Genomic DNA, 15,669 nt, shown 5'->3' with positions numbered 1-15,669 from the left:
TGCATCCCTACCTTTTCTCTCTCAGCTTCCACTCCATCAGCCAGTCATTCTGCCTGCGCACAGCTGAGGCTCAACATCCGTACAGACTGCCTCCTCCTCTTCCTCCTCCTCTCTCTCTCTCTCTTTCTCTCAAACACCTTCCAGTTGCTGTTAAGTCCAGCCAACAGCAATAGCAGCTCTGAGAAAGAGGGGTATACACAGAAAAGATAAAAAGAAGAGAGCAGAAGAATCCCTCAGAGGATCAGGATGTGGATGAGTGTGTCCACTGTGCCGGCGGTTCCCTCCCGCCGCCACACGCAGGTTGAGCTGAGGCTCAGGTCTCCCCTGCTTTTCCTCCTCCTCCTCCTCCTGCTGCTCTTGGGGAGCAGTACCGAGGCTGTCCCCTCTCCCTTCCAGCTGGCCCCGGACACCCCGTCCCCAGCTGAGCCTACCCCAACTCAGGCCACACCTCGTCCGGATCCCTGCGAAGGCCGACCCTGCCTCAACGGGGGACTCTGCTTAGTCCTCCCCTCAACTGGGAGGCCAGAGGACACCTGGGAGTACACATGCACATGCAGCCAAGGCTTCACTGGACGCAACTGTGAGGTAGGAACCCTGACTTTTGGTCCCGTCCTCCTTATGACACAGCTGATCGTGTGCGTGATCCCACCACTTGACTTTGTCTGAGTCTCTCACACACTTACTGAAGTGGAGGACGGGAAGTGTTCATCTGGTAAAGACAGCTGCTTCCTGCACAGTGTCTCTTATCTTCATGTGTGAAATTTAAAAAGCTCCTGTGATGTAAATGTTCCGGGCTCCATCCTGAGCGATGCTGCAGACAAACCTGCGCTACATGTGTGTGTGTTTTTTTTAATGTGTGTCATTCGGCAGATTAAAATAAACGTTCCACCATCTTCAAATGGCTTTTTAATGGGAGCATGTGCTGCCAGAGACATGGAGTGGAGTACTGCGTTGCCGTGGCAACAAAGAGAAAGAGCAGCAGCACAGAGATGCAGAATGAGACCTGGATGCTTGCTTGAGTATATATGTGTGAAACCATGGCTTATATTTGGATATATGATTCAGATAAACTTGTTTAACCCCCCAAAATTTTGCATTTACACCCGCAGGAACAAACTGAAAGCTGTGGCAAAGGCAAATCTATTTGATGTAATCATTAATCTGCACAGTTCTTTCAATGTGTTTGTGATTTTATTAACAGCAGGGGGTGCAGGTGGTCACTAAACTGCATTCGTTAAGCACAGCTGGACATCTGGGAACAAGCCACGATATAAAATTCTGCTCTTTTATTAGTTTTCACTCCTAGTCATCTTTGCTCAGCTGTGTAATTCAGCTATGGATACTACCCATATCTTTAAAATTGCTACAATAACGGTATAAATCCCTGAAGTTCCATTAAAGCAGCTGAGAAATGCATACATATTGCAGATATTTATATATCCATCATGCCAATCCCGCCTTACATCTCATATAATGTCTGATGGCTGACAGGAGTTAAAGTAGAGTTTTACTTCCAGATGTTCTTTTACTAGTTTCAAGGACAGTGATCGTTCAAATGCTGCCCTCTTTTATTCTAATTTAGCACTTTATTGATCTGCTCATAAACCTACTTTACTGCTCCTGATTGCGTGAGCTTCATTTTGAGGCTTAAAGTAAATGAAGTGTGGCCGAGCGTCAGAAGCACCGGGCCTCTGAGTCATACTGGGGTGAATGAGCGCATCTGCCTGCAGCACGGAGGATAAATGAGGCTGCTGCAGCATCACGGAGGAAAATGCCAAGGTGACTGGGTGAATTTGAGCATAATCTCCAACAGGTGGCAGCCATATCTCCCCTCCCACTTTGTGTTTACATATGCATGCTTGCTTCCTCACTTTGTGCACGCACGCCGGTGTTTCTGATGCAGGAAGCTGCTTGTGTGCAGGCAGGATGGGAAGCAGTTTAGTGGAGCGTTTCTTACACGGCCTAATCACTGTCTCCTTGGCTGTCCTGGTTTCATCTCTCAGAATAGAAAGCAGCTGCAGTTTGTTAGCTCTGCAGCCTGCTTTGCTGGTCTCCCACAAACAGCAGAGGACAGAGCTATCTCCCAGCATGTGATGTTAGACTTCATGTGCACTCTGTGAGAATGTTTTCACTCTCTGCAAACCAGCCGTCGTTGCTTGTGCTTGGTGCCCACAGCCCTGTAGAGACTTAAAATAAAACTCCCCAGCTTTATCCCTCTCATGTGTAATTTGACATCCAGATTTAGCACAAAGCCCCAAACAGGGACCGATCGGACTCATTGATTTTTGCCTCAAACCCTTCTTGCTGGTTGCATCTTCTCCATGGAAACTGGAGCAGCAGTCAGCTGAGGTTTGATAAATGACCTGAATTTCTAAGCATGAAGCTGGTTTGCATCTTCTGTCCTCTCCGGACGTCACAATCCAGATTGTCCAAGAGGAGACGAGGAGGAAAGGGTTAGGAGATATATGAGGGGAGAGGTAGAGGAGAGGAGTAAAAGGGGCAAGAAAAAAGCTGGCAAAAGGTGACAGAACATTGACATATTTCTTTACTTTTGAGAGTTTAGTCTCAATGTTGGAGCTGGCTCACCACCACCTTCGTGTCTAGAGGATTCTTTCACAAAACATGAATTAAAATGAAACCATAAACTATAAAAACTGGTTCAAACCTTGTCAAGCTTGTTGATTTTTTTCGGGTATTCTTGAATAATTTTTGCTAACCTTGCTTTGCGGTGTACCTCCCAGGCTGCGTTTTATACTGCAGGAATCAAAGCAGCCAAATGCAAACCACAGCAGTGGGCAACACGGGGGGAAAAGCAAAACCACTCTACTTGTTAAACTCACTGGGTTTTAATAACTCTGCACCTTTGCTGGACGGCAGCCTGCAAGCTGTCCTGTTGGAATTCACGGCCACTGGCCTTTCTGTGAGCTATTAGCTTCTCTGGCTTTCTATTATTCATTATTGAAGGCCCTGTTGTGCGCCCTGATGGATTTGGTCGCTTTATTTTTTACACAGCAGGACTATGGCAGCACAAAACAGCCATTAGTCATGAAGCAAGTTCAGTGGGTTCTTGTTAGGTTTGCCAAGCTAATCAGTAACATGAAAGAGGTAGATCATAACAGAATTTGCAGACTGAGTGAAACTCTGGGAATTTTATATTGCTGTTCTGCGGAGAGGGTGTGAGACTGGGGGTAGTTAAGGTAGGGTGAGTAATTTGGCTGTTTCTGAAAGAGGTTGGTCTGCTTAATGAGTCTGTGTGAGTGTGTCAGCGCTGAGATGAGCTGGAAACTTTTGGATCCTTGTCATGATCCTGTTAGATCTCAGCTGAGAAGCCACCTCCCTCACCTCCTCTTATTTTCTGGCGCTTTTCCCACTTCTTAGTTGCTCTGTTTAGGTGTTTCATAATGTGATGCTGAGGTTTTTGGATGCTCTTTGCTTTTCCACTCTTTGTGGTGTTGTGCAACAACAAATATAAGGAGCGGTTTGAGATTTTGGGAACAATTTTCTCCGTTGCTAAGAGCTACAGTCAGCAGATGGTGGCTCAAACTTACCCCTAAAAAAAAAAAAAAAAAAAAAGTGAAAAATGGGCAAACTGCTTGCCTGGCTCTGTCTGAAGCCAGCAAAATCTGTCCACCAGCTTCTCTACAGCTCACAATTAATTTCATTGTTTCCTATTTATTGAAACTGCTTGAAACCTGCCTGAGGAAAACTTTAAACTTTTATAGACCTTCTGTTCCCAAAACAGTTTTTTTTTTTAAAATCAAGATTAAATTAAGATAACATCCTGCTTTGTAAACCTGATATTTTAACTTACAGACATGTGCTTGTTTTATCTTGTGTGGTTCTGCTGGATAAAATCCATGTCTGATATTAGTTTGCTGTGGGTTTGTGCTGCAACATGGTGCCATAAGCTCTACACTCGTGCACTCACCAAAGATGCAATAACATGTCGCCAAATCCATCAGGGTTTAGTGTCTCCCGCTGTGGAATCATCAAAAGCAAAAGCGCTTAGCAAAGCTATTATACTCCCTTTTTTTGCTCTCACCTGTTTGCTCAAAGTCTAAAGCAAAACTAACAGCGAATATACAGGCGAGTCCAATTTATTTAACACATTTCAAACCACCTGGGTCGAACAATGTGCTGCACAAAATACCAGAACAATTACATCAAATTACAACAAAACAATTAAGCAATAAGTACAAATAAATTAAACAGAAAACTATAAATACATTTTTGATTTCAGTTTAATAAAAAAAAAACCAAACAAACTGGACTTTCACGGTTGCGAATTTAGGAAAATGGTTGAAGCTGTTTTTTTTTCTAATTATTTTTCTGACTGCAAACAGAGTGAGCAGATTTTTGTTGTTAAACTTTTAACTATATATTTGACTCATGTTATGTTGGGTTCATAGATTTTTTGTGGTAAATTATGATTTTCTTCCTATTGTTTAAGAGATGCTCTTCTGTTAAAGACCTTTGACAGTTTGACACCTCTGATTGCAGACTTTAGTCAATCAGGCTGAAGCTCACACAGACTTGAGAATTTAATTCTTTAATTTAACTTTCCACAACGGCGTGACAAAGTGTGTTTTCTTTAGAAATATACAAAATATATGGAGTTAAATTTTACAGGATTCCCCTGAGGCTGGGCCATTTTCCATTTATCACCAAGCTAGAGATGATGTACACCCTGCATGTATGCTAACTGGGTTGTTAGGGAAATATGTTGCCACTTTACATGTCTGGTACACAGAGTGACCCTTTCATGTCACATGTACATTCATCAGGTTAAGGTGCTTGATATGTCCATCACCATGTAGCATTGTGATGGTTTGCGAGGAATGTACAATTTGTCTGTTTGGTATCAAATCCTGTATTCAAAGCTAATCCAAATATTCAGTTTTCCAAATACTCTAGACATGGTACTCACTGTATCTGTGCTTTCCAGAAATAGTTGGAAATGGTACCTTGCTAAAGTAATACACTTCTCCCTATCATGTGTCAACATGTTGAAATAAGATCTACCACATCACTTAGGTATCAAATAATTAGAATCACTTTAAAATAAAAAAAAAGAACTTCATTTGCACTGAAACAAGTTTAATGAGTTCACATTTTGCATCATTTTAAAACCTTCACCAAATTCAGACTCAAGTTGATAAGATGTGAAGATGTGGATGTGATGAGAGATTTTCCACCAGAGATCCACTCTGGAAAGAAAACAACAAAACACTGATGCAAAGGACAGAAAGATGACTTTATTTTCCACTGGAGCACAAGCTGCACAAAACAAAAACCCACTGCCTGACAGGACTCAGAGAAAATAAACATAGCTAAATCCTTAAGCTTGTCATAATTGTGAGAAAGTGTGAATGTGTCTGTGTGTTTGTGTGTGTGTGCGTGTGTGTATGACGGTCAGCTCTCGTCTCCCAGGACAATCCGCTCTGCTGCTACAGATACAGAGTGAGCTACATCCAATTAAGCCGAGCTCAGAGCTCATCACCAGCCTTTGGTCTCTTTGATATCTCGGCTTGTTAGTCAGAGAAAAGTTAAAAGCCAACAGCAATAAAATTCTATTTTAAAAATGCATTGGCGCATACAGTAAATGTCTATTAATAGACCTGTGTATCCCGTTGTTCTCTGGCTTTTACAGTGGTCTATATCGAACTGTGACTGGCTATCAGTTGTTTTTGCCGTAGTCTTTTCTAAGTGGTTACAAAACCAGGAAAAAGCTGCACGAGGACATAATGTGGAATATTATATGCATAATTATGCATTATTCATCACATATTATTATGCATCACATTAAGTATCTATAAGATGTGATCATATTAAAACAGACTCTGATGGCATGTAAAAAAAAACATAAATGAGATTCTTGTCTAGAAATATCAACACAATTTATTCCAGGCACTCACCTAGCAGAGTTTAATCTCACATTTTATTGTTTTTATTATTATTATTTTCAGTCATTTTCTTTTGAGCTGCTTGTCTTAGTCTTCCTCATGTTGTTGCACTTCAAAACTCTGACAGAACGGCAACTGAAGTCATTGTTGTAGTACTGATGGCTCAAAACACTTGTCCACATTGGACAAGATATTAATGTCATTTATTAGACCACGCTGGTTTTTGGAATAAGGTTACAATCTCTAAATGGAAATGACTAAACTAATTTCCAGCTCATTGAATAGACAGTAAACAGCCATAACACTGATGCAGATGGTTTCCATGAGTGCTGTTCATAATCCCACCGATAGCTTTGATTTAGCAGCTGCCCCTCACCTTTTGGGCTTTCTTTGAGCTATTATCACTGAGCTCTCACCACTCCTCATATTTATGTCCCCGTAGATGTTCAGAGATGGACCTTCCCGCCTTTGAACAGAAGTGCTATTGGCTAAACATGTCGTCCATTTCCATATCACACATCAGCTGGTCTTTTGATCTGTGAGAGGGGTGTATGGCAGAGGTGTGATGGTTTAGAGAGGTCTGATACCAGTCCACAGTTCTACACTAGCTAAGATAGGGGTGTACAAGGCCGGGCCGGTAAAATAATAACTTGTAGGTAGAGCTTGTAGGTTTGCATGTTCTCCTGGTGTATGCGTGGGTTCTCTCCAGGTACTCCGGCTTCCTCCCAACATCCAAAGACATGCATGTAAGGTTAATTGGTTACTTTAAATTGCCCATGGTGTGGGTGTGAGTGGTTTTCTGTGTGTCCCTGCGATGGAGGGCCACACAGCCGTCCCTGCCTTTTACCCAAAGACTGCTCCAGCTTCCCTGCAACACTTCCTCAGACTAAGCGGTTAGGATGATGAATGAATGAACTTGTAGATAACAAAAGTAAAGTACAAGTACTTTATAAGTGATGTGTCCTTTTAGACAAGATGCAATAAACAAACTGAAATATGATAGAAAAATATCTTTATTACATCTTATTAATAACAATATTAAAAAAAACAAATTATTTATTTCGAGACATCTGGAACTGAAAAATATTTGAATTTTTTTTTTTTTTTTAAAAATAATTCACAATAAGAACTGGACGTGATTTGAAATGTCCATAGCTACACATTTCCACTTCTGTGTAACAATCCTGATCACTTAACTGACTCATTTCATGATTAAATATAAAGTCAGATCTATAAAGTAAGAAACATTTAATTCTTATATCAATTATTCCTCTGTCCTGTAAGTGTTTGAAATTTACACATAAAAAAATGCAACCTCACATGAACACATTTAGAAACTGCATTTACTTGTGTTAAACAGTACCAGTCAGTGTCTTCTGAATTGACCAAATTCCTCCTGCAGGCCGGGTTGGATCGTCTAGCGGTGGTTTTAGCCTCGGGCCTCGTGGTTGACCTCCCTCATCTGCTCTATCCACACCACAAGGCTTCAGCAACTAATGGATGATTAGAGGGAAATATTCGTACATATCTTCATGGTGATTCAGAGGGAATTCTTTGGACTTTGGAGATCCTCTAACTTTTCATTTAGTGAGATTCACATGTGTGGTTAAAAAGAAGAAAACTTTAAAATAAGATAGATTTAAATGAAAGTTTTAATGATCCAACATTCACAAAGACACTTGATGTGTCTGAATTTTCATTCCCCCTCTTTGCTTTCTCTGTCTTTCCTCTCTATCAGGTTGTACGCAGCCGAACAGTAACTATATGAACGATATCAGAGATAAAGAGGTAGACTTAACTGAATAGTGGTAAGACAACAAAAGCTTTAGGAGATGTGTCCCCACAGTATATGTCCAGACTGAACTGCTGCGGTCTGGGAAATGTTCCTGTAACAATTACAGTATGAGTTTTCGCTCAGTGTTTCACAAGTTTTATGTCATACAACCAAATTTCCCCTCGTAGAGCCTTCAGAATATTTGGAAATGAATACAGGCATCTCCATTACATTCATTTATTTTGTGCTTTCTCTGTGTATGAGGGAACCTCTGCTGCTTTTTTACCAGTTAAAATAAAGATTTTATGTTCAACATAAATGATGTTACTTCACCTTTACAATGCAGCCCTAAATCTAGAATTGTATTGTGGATTATATGTTTTATAGTTAAAGGTATTGAGAATAATAATTAAAAAAGATGGATGGTCACAGAGCAGCGTGTAAAACGTACAAACTGCTCCACCAGCAATAATTTCACAATGATTAAATTTAGCTGACTGACTGCAGTCATGCTTCATTTGCTTCTTTTAAAGAAAAAAATTAATCAAAAGCAGCTCTTTAGCATTTTTCAACCACTTTCTGACTGCTCATATCTGCTGCCACTTTTCTTTATATCCCTGACGTTCATCGTGAGCAGAGATCTTCTCTCCGTTTGCAGTGAAACTTGGTTAAAAACAAGTCGTTGCCTCTTTTTTTGTTGTTGCTCCATTTCTGTTCTTATTTTTAACATAGCAGCAAGTTGTGTCACCATCCACTGTGTAATGTAAAAAAGTGCAGAGCATCCCCCCCCCCCCCCCCCCCACACACACACACACTCAAGTTTGAATTTATTTTTTGTGTGTGTGTCATTTTAGATGCACTTACTAATCTCATTATCCTCCATGAGAATACTCACTTGTGCATTTATTATGTGTGTTTGTGCTTTAGTTTATGTTCATCGCACGGGGTAGATAGAACCAACAAAGACAGAAACAGTGTCAGGAGATCAGTGTGGCTGTCTGGTTTATGCCTCATAAAAAAAAAAACAAAACAAAAAACATAACACTAAACTGACTGCTCCTGGCAGCTGAGTGCTGTGACAGCTTGATGGATATGTCACTCACTTTTGAGTAGGTTAGGGCAAAACAAAAGAAAAATAGCATCATTTCCCAAAAGCAAGTGACTGAGATGAACAGAGCGTGAGAGAGAATGAATGATGAGGTTACTGAGGAGTATCTGACAACTTTTCTCCTCCTGCATACCTCTTTTATTACATCAAGTGCCTGATCCAAGAAAACATAAAAAAAACAAATGCAACACTTTTATTCAAAACTGTTCATCTTTCTGATTTCGGGTTACTGATTTGAGCTTGCAGTGTAACTCCTCGTCACGACTCAAGCTCTGATCTGTACAAATGTGTTGGAGGAGAGCCTGGCAACTGAGCTGCTGTGCAAGTCATCCTCCGCTCCGTTGCCCACTTTCCTCCTGAAAACAATGACTTACTAATGGATGCAGAACCGAGTCCTGCTGTCTACTTCTCAGATACTCATAACTTGGCAGTTAAGTTTATGTCACAAGATGTTATTTAATCAGGCAAGTTGGGAAACGAGCCATCGCACTGTGCCTCGTGTATACAAATGTGTGCACTGTGGGCATCACGGACATCTTCTCTCAGCAGTAAGACAGTAAATGCCAGCCTTATCCGAAGAAATCCCACAGACATAGAGAGATGCAGTCGCCAGCCTCTGGCGTCGGACACAGAGATTAGCCCGCATTAACAGCTGGGCCTGTCTTCAAGTTGATAGGAAAGGCACTGGGGAAGATTTGGTTCTCCCTTTGAGAGATTTTTTCATTTAAAATCTACAAAAAGGAGCTTATAATTCTTGTAAAAGGAGAGCTTGATGATCAGCATATTATTTTACTTGAAATGTTAAAGTAAAACTAAATATTTGGCCTTTTTAAAATTTCTTTAAATACATGAATTTAGCATGTTATCAAGCACTATGATTTTGTTTTAGACTAAAACTGCAGCCTCGGGAGAGGTCTGTGTTCACCTTGGACCCTTTTACTCATAAACCCATATGTTCAGTGTGTGAATTCAGTGTAGGGTAGCCAGTGAGCAGCATGTGTTTATCTTGAGTTTGAATGGCGGAGCGGGGAATCGAGCTCTCTGCAGGGAGGAATCAATCCTGCCTGGAGCTCTGTCTCCAACTGACTCATCCACCTCCAGCTGCTCCACTCTGATCACATCAGACCTCATTGATTAGTAGTCAGGTGCTGTTTATCAGCAGGGCTTATACGCTTCTATGAGATTAACCTCTGTTTGATATATGTCTGCAACAAGAAACTTAATATTTGAAACTTTCACAAGTTGCGATCTAAAGTTAGTGATGCATGAGGAGGAGGAGAGAATGACATCTGAGTAAAGTTTGAGTTTGAATGCCTCCGGCTGCTTTTAATGCTTGTTTTTTACGCCCTAAGCAAGAAAGAGTTAAAGCACAAACTACCACCGAATCTCAAAAAGGATATATTTCACATATTTGGCTGTTGTCATGAAGTTTTTCAGAGATATCAGGATGGGTTGCATGTTTGTTCATTTTTATTTGTCGGGGCCCATGCACAGAAAAACATTGGCGTCACGAGGGAAAGATGCATTGTTCCAGAATGAGGGACAGGCTAATTTCCAACACAGAAAAATACCAAGTGTTCAGGCCTACGTTTTTCAGCAGATCATTTAGCAGCTACTTAAGAAGTTGAATGAATCAGAAAATTAGAATTTGTGTGAATCCCTCATAGCATTTACAGCGAGGGAGCCTCCTGTGCTGTGAAGTGATGTTAACATACCTGGAATAACTCTCTATTGCCTGGTTTGACTCACCCAGACATCGGCAATCCTGATAATTGGTACTATGAGGCTAATTATCAACTTAGTAATGTAACTCAGAGTTTTCCATCTTGAATCAGTGTGTTCTACATAAAAGAGGTGGAGTTAGCAGAATAAGCAGGTGCAAACACAGAGAAACACTGCAGATCAGCTACTTTATCACAGAGGAACACATAAATACTAAGAATTCAATCACATTATCCAGGCCAAAGGATGCTGTTGCCACAGCAACAGCCAAGAAGATGCTTTGCAGATGTGTAAATGTGTGACATTATATCAAATTAATTCATAGGACAATATAAATCAAACATCAATCTGATACCTGAATTTCACTTTATTATAGGATAGACGGTAAAACATAACACAAAGTGGCCAGTCACAAGGTTTTATTTCTTCATCTAAAGGATGACATCTATCCTTTAGAAATCCAGAGCAATGCCATCAGTAAAAACACAGATACAGTTAGAAAGCATGCAGAGTGTCCCTCAGCCATGGCTGCATAATCCTCCGCTGTAACTTTAACAGTAGAAAACATTCTGAAACATTCTATTGTTGGGACTTTATTGAAAGGAAATAAATAGATGATAAATAGAAATGCATAGATAAACAGATAAACATTTTATCACATAATTTTAAGCAAGCTCAGCAGTTCAAGAGAGTAGACATATAAGCACAAACCTGCCTCGGCACCTTGGCATCAGAGTACTGCAGGAATTTTTGGTGCATGCACCATTTTCCTTATTGCTTAATTATCTGCACCTTGGAAGATGTGAATGAAGGATTTCTGGTAAATGTTGCTGGGAGATGATCAGTCGTGCTGTAATTTCCATCCATTTCCCTTTAGTTTATTATTTTTTCTTGTCAATCATCATGACCTTCTTACTTTTCAAGGCTTTTGTTCAGTCTCTCTGATGCAGCTCAACAAGCCCAGCCACAATATCCAAAGCCTCTTGCTTCTTCTCTTCAGCTGCTGGCCAATCTTTGTAACACATTTCACTAAATCTGCTTCACACTCTCATCTCTTACAGTTAGTCCAGAAACAAAAATACCTTGAGGAAAGTTTAGGTTGTAGTTAAGTTTTGAATGAATACCACACACATGCTGTCTGCTTATCATTTAAACAAACAAGCAAAAAAAAGTTCTTCTCACTGATTTCCAAGCCATTAGATCAATTCCTGCACCAAGGATTAAATCACTGGTGTGCTAATCCATAGGTTTGAGGCTGTATTTAGCGAGGTCCAAATAAAGGAGACAAATTGACACAACTCTGAGAATGAGCTTTGGAAACAATATAATACTCTTTTTACATAATTAATAAACATTGTTTTCTCTATTTGGAACACGTTCATCGTCTCTAGACTGTCATCCTAACCACCTCCATTACAGACTAAAACCCCCTGGATTACATTTGGTAGTCTGTTTAGAGCTTCCTTCCGTCATCCTTCTCTCTGCCTCTGTCATCATGTCAGGATGTTTTGTGGGCGTGCGCTTTGCAGATCACTGTCACATGCTCCAACAGAATGAGAGGTTACGTCTCCCCACAACATTTACTTCCTCTTCAGAGATGAAGCAGTAGGAGGAGAGTGATGATGAATGTCCATTGTCACCTCCTACGACGAGGCCCGGCTTTCTGTGCCGCGCCTGGTCCCTCTTCTCAGGTTTCTATGGCAACTGAGCCATGGTGAGGGGAACTAAATGATCAACAGGTGGAAACTACGTAATACCAAGCAGAAAAAGTCGCTACCACTTCCTGATGGCATTCTTGAGTGCTTTTTTTTTTTTTTTTTTTTTTCTTTTGTCAGGAACGTAACAAATTACGAGACCATATTACTCAACGTGCACGACATCCTCTCTGTTGTTACACTGATGTCCAGAAAATGACTGGTGATCACTCACATTTGAATTGTAATGACAATGGGAACAGGATGTTCCACTTTCACCCTTGCAGTCACTAATTCTCCTTGACAGCAGGATGAGCTCCAGATCCAGTATAAGCTTGACATGAGGCAGAGAGGGAAATCATTTATTTGAACATATCACATATGTTTTTAAAACAATGAGATGCAACGTGAAAATCAAAAACTTAGTTTTTTTTTAAAAAGACAAAAAGCCTCAGGATGTTGTCTTTGATTTAACTCCAAAAGCAGCTGAAGCTGGCACCAGTTTAATCATGTTAGCAGTAGGTGATACCTTTTCTCATGGATCGGATATCTTGCTTTACAAGTGTGTGTATGTAGGTCAGACTGCTTGGCAAGCTTTTACATCACTGCATGGAATGACACTATTTCAACGAGCTGTGCCCAAAGAGGGACACAGTTTTATGTTGCAATGTTTTGTATCTCCTCTACTGAAACACAGTTCAGTGTAACAATGCTCTGCATGCAAACTTGTAAAAGAAATGACTCGATGTTTCAGTTCTAATGTTTTAGGTGTGAAAACATAATCAAGACAAAATAACTTAACTTGTCATTATCTGGTCTTAACATTATCAAATCCAACCTCAGATGAACAAAAACAAAATGGGTCAAAATGTAGAAGCAATACATGCAAATGGATCCACGTGGGTGTTGTTCATCCAGGTCAACTAAAATGGCGAAAATTATTCCAGTCAAAGATTGCAGCCTCTAGCTGTTGTCAGAACTACAGTAAAAATGGCCTCCATGTACTGGATGGTTGCTGTTGCATGTTTTAGTCTTAACCAGGATTGTTTTCTCATTCTGACCCACTTGTTTAGAAGAAAATTAGGTTTAGGGGGAAAGTGCAGGAGAAATTTTGGTCCACTTTTACAACTTTGCCTGTATTCATTTCGGTTTGGAGGCACTCATTGACTTTCACTTATTCCCAAAATGATGCTTTAACACCTATCAAACAAAACTGCTGCTATAGTTTTAAACCTCTCACTTTATACACAAAGTGGTTTGTTCATTCAGCGACACCGTAGTAAAAAGTATGACACTTGTCATGTGTGTGGACCCATGGCAAGTAGATGTAAGTGGTTCAATCTAGGGGAATAAAAACACAACAGTTATTTTAGTAAAGTAAATAGATGACAACATAAATAGTTTTTATTTATATATTCAAATATTTTGTTTTTGACCTTTGACCTTATTTACACACCTCACCGTGAAGGTCAGAAACCACAGCAGAATTGATTTAAAGTTTCAGCTTACAGAGCAACAACTTAAAAGCCAGGAGGTGAGTTTTTATTAAAGGTCTCCTGTGTTACACAGCAGAGAAATGATGCACTGATGTTACTGAATGCCAAATTACCAGGATGTGCACCCGCTGTCAGATCACAGTGACCTGTAGCAATGAAAACAGATAGATCTTTACAACATCCCGTATTGACAAAACACTTCTGTGGTCAAATCATAGCTAGGATCGAAATTCCACTAAACATACATCAATTATGCATGGATGCTGTGTGTTTATATGCAGCTCACAAATCCTCCTTCCTTACTCTTAAGATGCAAATAATTTTCTGTTGAATATTTAACAACCTTCCAACATATCATATAGCGAATTGCTCAAAAATCTTCACAATCAACAAAATGTACATATGACAGCAACTGCAGCAGGCATGTAATGGCAAGAGAGTAGGGCTGTGACGATATGCTTTTGTCCCGATTCGATTCCGATTTTTTGGGTGCCGATTCGATTTAAATTGCGATTCTCAAAATTCTTCAATATTGATGATTTTTGTAATTAAAAACAATTAAAAAAAAAAAAAAAAAAATGTCTTTTTGCTAGTAATTTTTCTTGATTTCAGTTAGGAAAAAACAACACAGTAGCCAGATCATCATTCTGCTGGTATAATGCCCAAGAAGACAAGTACAAAGATCAATAAAACCAATGAAAGTGACAAAATTTTTTATAGTGGATTAATTTTATTTATTTGAAAAAAAAACCCAAAAAAAAAAACGATTTTTTTTTTTAACAAAAAAATCGATTTTAAAATTGTTGAAGAAAAAAAATCCCAATTTCCGATTTTTTTATTCTATTTTCCCACCCCTACAAGAGAGTCAGTTTTATTAAATCTGTTATCTGAGCTGTGGAGTTTCTAAAATCCTAAATTAAGCCAATTGGTGTTCTTCCTACTGTTTTTGACTGAGAGGAGAAAGAATGATGGATGCACTAGGCCGTATCTTGCCTAAAAGCAGAGCAGGATTACCAAAATTAACTGCCTGAAAAAAAGACTAACGGTTAAAAAGTGCATTCACAATTATCAGTAATATTAATATACTAAATGTTATTCTTGAAAGTAATTTAACCTTTAAGGGGGGGTTCTCAGCCTGAATAAGAAAAGGTTAAAGCTTAAAAAAAAAAAAAAAAAAAAAAAAAAAAGCTTTAAATTGTGATTTAAACCTGGCTTAACAATATCCAAGTAGAGCATGACTCCATGATACATGTGGTGTGAAGCTGTTTAAGGTGTGTCCAAGAGAACTGATGATAGAAGAGGTTGCAAATGCAAAGGGCAACATCTTCAGCCTGGGGGCTCTGGTGAAGTGCAACAACATGTAAACCAGAAATGGAAGATGGAGGTGAAGCGTGGATTACACACAGTCTATACGTGGACACATGAGAAGAGGGACACTAGGTTGGTACATATAAAACTTTACACTCTTTTATACTCTTTGTTTGGGTAAGTTTAAGAACCAAAATCATTCCGTTTGAGAGAACTTAGAGGAATCTAGCTTTCACTGGCTTGATCACTGAATATCAGCAATTCTGCATAAAGAGAGTATATTTATTTGAACAAATCCAGTTAGATTGTGGGTCATATGCACACAAGACTTTTCACCAAGCTACTAACAAGTGATGTGTCAGCTGGTTTTATAACATTTGTTTTCAAAGAGACCCTTGTTCTGTCCAGTTAGTATATATTTTCTCTTCATCTGTCATCCAGTTAGCTTGTTAAAAAATGGCAGCTTTGTAGATAAGCTGCGAATCTACAGCAATTTTTCAGCTGCTCGACAACGCATAAAGTTAGAGGGAGTAATAATCAGAACAGAGAAGGAATTTTTCACTCTTCATTACTGTGTCTGCTTGTGAAAGTGTTGCAGCAGTGACAGTGAAAAACAGTCGCCTCAACACTAACACAGAGCTGATATTAAAGTCTCAGCTAATCA

General features: G+C 39.6%; 1 protein-coding gene across 1 annotated transcript in view; it reads left to right on the top strand.

Moving 5' to 3' along the window:
• Positions 1-246: 246 nt before the first annotated feature.
• The window catches only part of dner (delta/notch-like EGF repeat containing), a gene marked incomplete at both ends in the record, with an annotated part of 48,919 nt that continues 33,496 nt past the window's right edge, over positions 247-15,669 (top strand). The window contains one exon of the mRNA XM_079246588.1: positions 247-585. Within this exon, the coding sequence (XP_079102714.1) occupies positions 247-585 (339 nt within the window). The remainder of the gene's footprint in view (positions 586-15,669) is intronic.

This window comes from Telmatherina bonti (genome assembly GCF_933228915.1).
Source record: "Telmatherina bonti genome assembly, chromosome: 9".
Lineage (NCBI taxonomy): Eukaryota > Metazoa > Chordata > Actinopteri > Atheriniformes > Telmatherinidae > Telmatherina > Telmatherina bonti.
The sequence above is the reverse complement of the archived record's forward strand: the minus strand, read 5'-3'. Positions and strand labels throughout refer to the sequence as shown.